Source organism: Solanum stenotomum, chromosome 3 (assembly GCF_019186545.1).
Source record: "Solanum stenotomum isolate F172 chromosome 3, ASM1918654v1, whole genome shotgun sequence".
NCBI lineage: Eukaryota > Viridiplantae > Streptophyta > Magnoliopsida > Solanales > Solanaceae > Solanum > Solanum stenotomum.
Genome location: NC_064284.1, coordinates 11983205 through 11993278, shown reverse-complemented (window position 1 = coordinate 11993278; position 10074 = coordinate 11983205). Strand labels below are relative to the sequence as shown.

Here is a 10074-nt window from a genome sequence, read left to right as displayed (position 1 = left end):
AAATCAATAGAATCGTCTAATGTTTCATCTTGATATTACATGAAGGGATATGTCGGGAAAAAATACGTTTACACTTTCTAATTTATATAAAACATAAAATAAAACTAAATAGATCCACTTCATTTATCACAATGAATTATATTTGTTTGATACACTATTGTAGTAAAAATAGAGAAGGACTACTTTTGCACTACTAAATTAACATGATAAACATCATTTGTTTTAATTTTTAAATATCAATCAAACTAAAGTAAATCATGTCTAAACAGTCACAATATCTCGGAATTTTTGCTTATCAAATTCGTAAATCTAAAAAAAATCATATTTCAAGTTTGAAATTGAAATATGAGTTAATTTTAATAAACAAATACTTAATTTGAAATAATTCATGTGTTTTTTTTAAAAAAAATAAACAATATCTTGAATAATTTGAGCCTGAATTTCAATTAGTAGATAATTGGACACTTGGACATGTTTGATTGAGATTTTTAAAAAGTTGAAGTATAAATTGAAAAAATGCATTTGGTACTAAGTGATACATGAATTAATCAAATTTGTTTCTCAAACTTTAAATGTTATATTTTAAGTTCGACATTAAAATATTGAAATAAATTCAACATAATGATTTTTTTTAGAATAATTTTAAAATATTATTTTCAAAAAATATATGCCAAACATGATTTTGTCCACTCAAAAGCATAACGCTCACATTTGGATTCTAGTAATAACATTAGAAATAATAGTAATCACGTCGAATTATATAATACGTGCAATATAATTATCAATATTGATTTAAAAGAGGACAGTAAAAAATAATTTATGTAACTTTTAAAATGATACATATACTAAAAAAAACATAATTAAATTAAGACTTCAATCGAATTGGAATTGCAAGGCATATATACATGGACCACAAAAGAATCTAAGTCCATGTGGTTAAAAATAAATAAAAATAACATTCGAATACTAAATTAAAATCATATATCATATTGACAAAATTTAATGATGATAACTTGCCATTTATCATATGTTGCTCAAAATGTGTGTTTATATTTACTGTAAATATTTTTTTTTTATTTTATACATTTTGGTTATTTATCCGATACTAAAAGAATTTGCTAAAACAACAATTGAACGTATCAATTACAAAAAGAATTTTGCGTACAAATCTTGCAGTCAAGTCTAAAGTTGAGAATGAAAACAAAACAAAGAAAATGTATTCGCAAAATTTTAAAAATTAGTGTGCTAAAAAAATACTTTAAAATAACTATTACCCTTACAAAGTTGAAGCAAAAAACTTGTATCAATAAAAAAAAGAACGTTCCTTCTTTTAGAATATGTTATATTATATTGCTTAGCACACTTTATTTATTTATCTTTAATCGATGTTTTGAACTAATTTAATTATTGAACGTATTTTATTCCTTTTTAAAATTGCATTTTAGTTTTATAGGTATAAAGATATAAATACTACAAGCAATATTTAAATTATTAAAATAGTTATTCAATATTTTTATGTAACATTTTATTATTTTCAATAAATGTTACTATATAATCATCGCTACAATTATTTCTACAGCTTTTCCTCGATATTCATGATAGGTTTATCATACAATTACAATAGCTAATGATCAATCACTATGGTTACTATCATTAATCATTTTTACCACTGTCTATCACCGTTAGATCGATTCATCATCAACTACTCTTCAATGTACCGCTATCATCAAACATCATCATTAACTAATCACTTCCTTCGTGAGCATCCTGTATTTATCGTTTTTGACAATCAACGTATAATCACTACAAGCATGCACAACCACTATCTCCAACCTAGTTGCTATCCACGAATTGCCACTAACTTTTAAATTTTAGTTAATCAAAATAAACAATTTCTACCATCATATAAGCTAATATTTTCTCTAATATTTCGTATATATTATTACTTTATATTATTTTTTATTTTTAAATATTTAAATAGAGATGATGTATACATACATATATATTTTTAAAAAATAACTTTAATAGTAAATGCTTAAATCTAGCTATAGTATTTTGTTATTATATTATGCATGCATTCAATTCAAACATTTTAATATTTATATTATATAAATAATAATAAACACTATATATTCTTTTCTTTTCTTTTCTTTTCTTTTGACTTAGGGAAAGTATTTGCCTTTGTCACCCAAAATATCTACAATGGAATTTCTTGTATTTGTAATCATCTATCACGACTTTTACCAGCACTAGTTCTTCATCTTTTTGTACTGTTGACCTTAGGTTAGTTGCTGGAATATTGAAGACCCGTTTGGCCATAGATTGAAAAATTAAATTAAATCAAATTGAATTTTAATTTAGATTGGTTTTTTTATTTTTTATTATTGGTTTGATTTTGAATTAATAATTTACTTTATTTATTTTTTTGGTTTGGTTTCGGATTTAAAAAAAATAAAAACCGAAAAAAAAATAAAAAATTATATTTTTGTTGTTATATATAGAAATAATGAGAGAGTGGGTGTTTTATTGTCTTTCATTATGATTTAGTTTATATTTTATGTTTGAACATCTAATATATTCTTAAGTATTGTATTTTATGTTTTACTTGTGATTTATATTAGAAGGTATATTTAAGAGATTTTATATATATATTCAAATTGCATATATAATTTTGGGTATGTTTCTAATTATCGCATAACCGATTAACCAAATCGAGAAAAAAAAAACAAAAAGAGAAAAACTAAGCCGAACCAAATTTATTTTGGTTGGGTTATACTTCTTCAAAACTCAAAACCAAAAAATTCAAACCGAAAAATTGAATGCACACCTATAGACAACCCCATTTAGTAACTTGAAGACTCCCTCATACTCTATATTTTTTTAATTTAATATAAATATCTTTCTTACTAAAATGACACAAATACAAATTTGTTATAAATCGACTTCGTGAATGTTCATTCAATACACAACTTTCTGAAGAAGCGTGTGTAGTCAAGCAAGTAGCTTTGCAAACAATTTTCTACAAGCTGCTTACAAGCAACTTTGTGAGCACGCATGTTTCTACAAACAGCTTACAAGTACCTTTGCAAGCAGCTTGTAAGTAGCTTTGCAAGTTGCTTCAGTTGAAGAAAAGGAAGATTATTTTCGCATTACTAAATAAGAAAACATCTGATTCTCTTTGCCTAAATAGACATTGCTTATTTTAAATTATATTTAAATTAACCTAAATTCAATCTAAGCAATTATGATATTTTGTAGCGTTGACTGAAGAGTTTGATGGAGCTATACCAACAAACTTCATAAACCTATACAATTTCAAACTTTAAATTTCATATTTTAAGCTAGAACTTGAAATAATAGGTTAATTTTTTAATAAATAAATACATTTTTAAAATAATATTCACATACTTATTTAAATTTTGAGACAAAATCTATTAACAATCTGAACCCAAATTTCAATTATTACGCATTTGGGACATGTTTGATTGAAGATTAAAAAGAATGAAGTTAGAAAATGGAAATATATCTGAAAGTTAAAATTGTTTTAAATCCCAAAAAATTATTTTTTGAACTCTAAATTTTATATTTTAAATTTCAAGTTAAAATAATGTATCAATTCAATAAACAAACAGTTCTTTAAAAATAATTTTCAAATTTTAAAACCAAAATCTATTCCAAAAATGGCCTTAGTCACTCAATATCATAATTCATAGCGCTCTCTTTTGTTGCTAATCACTGAGCATTTACGAATTCATCCTAATAAATACTGCTTTTATATGATTTTTCTACTCTTAGTATTTGATATTTATATTGAGATTTTAATTATTTTGAATTAGTCTAACTAATGCTTTTACATGTCATTACTCTTACTTTCCTAATTATTAATTACATATAACTATTTTTTAACGGCATTAAAAATGTAACAGGTTTTATATCGTCATTCAAGAGGCTAAATTTTTTAAATTTATATTATGTGTAATATAACTATAAATACTTGCTAAGAAAAGGCAATTGAGGATAACTTTAATACCTTTTAAAATAATACATAAAATGAAAATAATATAGTCAAATAATATAACTTATCATTCTACTTACAATAAAAGATTAGATGAGATTAGAGTAATTGCAAGGCATATATAATTCTTGGTCAATTATATATATGGACCACAAAAGAATCTAAGTTAAAAGTAACGAAAATATTCTTAGATATCATATCAACAAAATCTAATGATGGTAACTTACAATTTATCAGATAACGCACAAAATGCATATTATATTTACTTTGAATACTTCATCTTTTACCTTATATATTTACATTATTCATCAGATATTAAAAGAATTATCTAACTTTCTTTAATCAAGTTTAAAGTTAAGAACGAGAATAAGGAAAAGAAATATACTTACAAATTTCTTAAAAATATCATATATTTCATATATATATATATATATATATATATATATATAAGAGAACTTTAGGCCCGCCTACGTGGCGCCACCACAAATCAGAATTATCTTTTAATTTATTTATCTCCAAAACTTGCCTTCCACTTTCATGAAAAGTCGTGACATTTATGAAAAATTGTGATTTTCATGAAAAATTGTGACTTTAATAAAGAGTTGCGACTTTTATGAAAAGTTGTTACTTTTATGAATAGTTGCGACTTTACAAAAAGTTGTGACTTTTATGAAAGGTTGTGACCTTTCCGAAGGGTTGCAACTTTTCCAAATAGTTATAACATTTTCGATAAGATACAATAAATATTTGTTCACAGTACTCTTTGTTGTCTATAAATAGAGAGATTTCCTCTCATTTTAATTTTAAATCAATGAAACTGCTTCTTCTTCTTCTTCATATTCTTCACAATTAAATATTTGTATACTTTGCTCTTGTTGAGTAGCTCACTGACATCATTACTTATGTTACAGATCCTGATATGTATTGTTACAGTCATTAATTTATGCTTATATTATTAAGGATAAATGATAGGATGTAATAATTTTCATTTTCCTTTACATTATTAATATTTGTTATTAGGTAATCTTGTATGTAAGATAATATAATGTTTTAGTTTTAATGACCGATATGCTTTAAGTATTATTTTATAAATTCCATGATATTAAATTTTCACGCGAAGCCCGGACAATTTTACTAGTTAAAGATAATAATTAACCCTTTTAAAGTTGAAGTGAGACACGTGGCTTGATAAATTGTTCCTAATTTCAGAATATGTTAAATTATATTATTCAACTCAATTTATTCGTTTGTCTTTAATGGATATTTGAACTAATTCAATATTTAAATGTATTTTGTTTCCTTTTAGAATCACTTCTTATTTTAGTTTTTACATATATGAAAGTTTAAATACAACATTAAGTGTTTAAATTATTAAGACCGAAAGCAAAATAGAATTCCATGAGCTTATAAATTTCCAAATGAAGCATATAATAAAATGGGCTCTCTCTCTTTGATACTTGTCTTTACCAGCATCGGAATATGCATACCATTTAAAATACAATCTACCGTGATACAAAATTAGTCGCAAGGTGTAAGATCTTGCAGCAAAATAACAACATAGTTCTACACAAGACTTTTTACCATGTAAGGACCTTCAAGCTCATAGCCTAGTTTTCTGTAGTAATGTCGGGTCCCTACACCCGAGATAACAGCGATTTTGATCGACCTATGCTCCCTCCGAGCAATCCGCTCAGCCTCCTCCATCAGCAGAGTACCATAACCCTGGTGCTGCAGCTTATCTGTGTCTCGACCATGAACAGGAACTGCAGTCCCATACACATGAAGCTCACGAACAATTGAACACTTTCCTGTGAGTTCTGGGCAAGTCACATTCCGTCCACACTTCCGCAGCCGTAGCAATCCAACAAGAATATCCTGCATTATAACAAAAAGAAAGGTCCCTTCTTATATTGAAAATGTTAACAGTCATACAATGACTGGCAAAGATGTGAGACAACAAGTTTTTCAGCAATTACATCAACTCTTCATAGAGAAAGTAAAGAATATTTTGCAATAGTTTACCAGCACTTGTAAAAAGAGATCTAGAAGACTTGTTTACTATCTACAATCTTATCAAATGACCATTTTCTTCATTTTTAAATTGCAGGACACGACTCCGAAAAATTTTCCTTAGAATGTAATAAGAAAAAGAAAAAAAAAGGCTTGCTTACATCACTGTGTAGAAGTTATGTGCTGATCCCCACCGCAGAAGTAAAACAAATCTAGAACAAAGTAACCTTTTTTTATTGTTCAAAAATCTAGAACCAGTTACCGTTTTTGGCAGCAAAATATAATGAGTTCAATCTATTAGCTTGGAGCTAGATCAAGGAAGGAGTTGTAAATCGGCAAAGGGAAACACAGCTGAATTGACATACCTGGCGTGTATCTTCGTATGAAAGGAAAGTCTCCCATCCTTCATTTGCAGTATAATCACGGCGAACAAGCTCAACCTCTTCAGGCCTTATCTTGTTGTGAATGTCCTAATACGTTATTTCCATCAAAAGTTTGAGTTCTGTGACCACACTGTAAGAGAAGCAAGGAAGTAGATACAAAAATTATATTACCTGGATCCCAGCTTCGCGCGTTCGGACATCTCGGCATTTCAAGCCAAGATCATCCATTCGAGCTAAAGCCAATTCTCGAAGATTCCCTTTCTCAACTCCAGAAGTCACTAGAGGCATAGGGATATCACGTTGGACCCTGTAAACTCGGGTCCAAGGTGGCACCATAGAAAGAATCCTTGCTACAATGTCTACAAGCTGCTCTGGCGGATAATTTCTATACCTGCACATGTTAACACTTGTAATGACTAATGACCTCATTGAAATAATATTTCAAGTTTGCATCCAACAATATGGGTACTGCTATTGCCAACTAGGTTGTTGGATGAAATCAATCTTATTGACTGATTAAATAATGATTTCAGAGATGGAAAAACAACATGTGTGATAATAAAATCCACAAAGTAGACTATACCTTCCAGTTTTCCACAGTTCATAAAGCCCCGTGCCACGAATAACAAGTGTAGGATAAATTTTAAGTCCATCAGTCCTAAATGAAGGACTTTCAAAGAATTCCTTGAAACTCTCCAAGTCTCTTTCAACGCCAACGTTTGGAAGGTCAGGCATCATATGAGCAACCACCTACAAAAAATTAACAAAGGTATGCATGAAAATTTTACCAGTACAACGGTGTACGCAGCCTTACTCTTGTGGCCTATTGGGAGCTTTTTAATCATAGCGGGAGCTTTCGGAAATTACTTAGCAGTCATGGTCATGATCACAGGAAGAGGGAAGAAACAAGGGAGAAGATCTACCTTGTGAAGGTAGAGAGGTTGTTTCTGATAGACCCTCAGTTCAAGTAAAGCATATCAAAATCAAGTATGGAAAAGAAAAATAATAATGAAGGCACCATACTAAAAATAAATGAGAAGAGAACAATAGAAACAACAAATGATACGGTAATTGAAGCAAAAGAAACAACACATATGATAAAATTATATTCCTCAAGTCCAAAATGACAAGTGGGACTACACTGGGTATTTTTTTTCCCCTCTGGGTATGTTGTGAAGTCCAAAAAGATAATAGAAGGGAACTGAATGTCAGAATGTGAGAATCACGCCAACAGCTTCAAGACAAAGCTTCATTTTAAATCCTTCCAAATGAGCTAAGATACGTTATTATCACAACTAAGGATTTAAATTTGATTTTCCATTTTAATTTCTTCTTCAAGGCTCATCTTCCGTGTCGCTTGGGAAGGGTGAAGGCTATTAGAGGTAGAAGGGTATTGTAACCTGGAACCAAAAGTAGAGATTGAACCCAAACCACCAACAAAAAGAAATTAGAAAAGCACCTTGAAGCCAGCATCTTTTGCCAAACAAAAGCAATCAGCCACAGCTGCAACAGTGTGGCCTCTATTGGTGTCACGAGCAACATCCTCATATGTACTCTGGACTCCAATTTCTAGCCGCGTACAACCGTAAGAAAGCATTTGTCTCAAATGAGGTCCAAGGCAGTAGTCTGGCCTCCTATTGGCAAAATACAAACTTTTGAGTACACACAAAAGATATACATAAAATGCTTAAATTATTCAGAGGTAGTAGCTCAACCAAATGTCTAGCCTCCAAAGAAATTGAGTATGGCACCTTGTCTGCTTCTTGTTTTAGTTTGAATTATTTTCCATCTCGTTATTAGTATTCTTATAATCGAATATGATAGAAGAAGAATCACAATAATAACAATCAAAGGTCGCAGAATAATAATATAACTAAAAAACCAAAGATGGCAGTGATAATCATGAGGATGAGGAAGACGAGAACTCAAAATATGTTTTCTTCCTTACTGGGAGATGCACTATCATGCATTAAACACTAAGTCTGAACTCAGTTCCCACATGAAAAAAGCAAGACAAAAGAGAGGAGAACAAAATTGATAAAAAGAGGATATCTCAGTTACAGAGGACCAAAATATAAGCTAAAAGGTTTCTCAAGGTACTTTTCCCTGTGGATTTTTTTTTCTTGTTAGTGTTTTTCACTGTGATTTTTAAACCGCTCTCATGTAGCCAATAGTTACTCACGTTTCAATTGTCATCCCAATGCACTTTGTCGCCCCATGTTCGGAGTACGCGACAGCCTCTTCAACATTGGCAGAAGTATGTCCGGATAAAGCATCATGAAGATTCCGTGTGAAGTAATCACGGTATTCAGCAGGCAATGACATGAATGTACCTCCCATCAAGATAAATTCAACCTGCAATAAGACATTCGTAACTGTGAGGAAAGCAGCCAATTTCAGAACAATTTTCCAAAATCAGAAAAGAATACGTAGTACTTCCAAAGGGGAAAAACCTTGTCAACACTGTGACCCAATCTCTTAAGTTGATCAATCCGGCTTCGAGCTTGTACATAAGGGTTGTATCTGGAAAAATGAACCACATAAGTACAAATCCTGATCTTGTCTTTCCAAAGATTACTTTTTTGAGTAAGTGAGTATAACAGCTTTTTAATTAGCCACATATAAGGAATGCCACATTTTTTTCCAACAAGAAAAAAGTATATGGAAGGTTTAACAAATCTCGGATGCAAAGACGCATCAACCAGCATTAAATCCTTATCTTTCTCCAGATGTATGATACTTTCCGGTGATAATAGCAAAACTTCTCCAATTTAAAAAATGGAACATATAGATGAGCTTCTCACTTATCAGTAAAGTGTAAACTGTATAGATGAAATTTTGAAATCCTAAGACATAATTCAGGATAACTACTTCCATTCGATTGCAAATTGACGGAAGGAGAATATCAAACTGCAAATACACCTATGTTTGTGATGCTCACCTAGCTCGAATAGCTCGCATACTAGTAGGCTCATATCCAGTGTATGACTGTGTACTGTACTCAAAATCAGAATCAGGGCCACCAGGGCAATAGACACAAATGTTTCCGGTGGTAGCTATATGAGGACAACGATGAGGCTTGGACATTACAGCTACGACAGCTATTCCTGAGGCTGTACGGACAGGCTTGGCTCGGAGTTTGGGAAGCAGTGTTTCACGTTCAGTGTCAGGCAAAGCAGCGATCATCTCTACCAACTTAGGAGCCCGAGAGAGCCCGTATTTGCGGCACGCTGCTGACTTTAGAGCATTTAGGTCTACATCCTTGCCTTTCCGTGAGAGTTCCACCATGTTGTTGACGATCTCCGTTATAGCACGAACTCTAGCTTCTTCATCTGTCAGGCCGAGGGACACAACTCCGCCCCTTCCCGGCCGCGGGAGCTTTCGGGTCTCCGCTACCGCTACCGCCGCCGCCATGAGTGATAGTAGATTGAGAAGAATGACCTGAAACCGCCGAAGTCGGTTGCTTTTAGTATATTTTTCTGCTTGCCGATGGACCCCGCAATGGGAAAAGTGGAGGGGTTTAATGTAATTATTTACAAACTGGTCGTCTAATTATTGAAAAGATACAATTAAGTCCCCAGGTAAGACAGAGTTTTAATTTGTACCACTTATTAATTGTATTATTGCCAATCCAACTTCTAAATAGTCCTTGTTTCGTAAAAGTTG

At 31.0% G+C, this 10074-nt stretch overlaps 1 protein-coding gene across 1 annotated transcript; it reads right to left on the bottom strand.

The window, feature by feature from the left end:
• Positions 1-5434: 5434 nt before the first annotated feature.
• Positions 5435-9881, bottom strand: LOC125857575 (elongator complex protein 3). The gene is made up of 8 exons (XM_049537185.1): positions 9350-9881; positions 8862-8931; positions 8591-8763; positions 7868-8042; positions 6992-7158; positions 6580-6799; positions 6391-6495; positions 5435-5890 (listed from the first exon to the last, which is right to left on the bottom strand). The coding sequence occupies exons 1-8, from the start codon at positions 9820-9822 to the stop codon at positions 5579-5581; spliced, it is 1695 nt and encodes a 564-aa protein (XP_049393142.1). The 5' UTR covers positions 9823-9881; the 3' UTR covers positions 5435-5578.
• Positions 9882-10074: the final 193 nt, after the last annotated feature.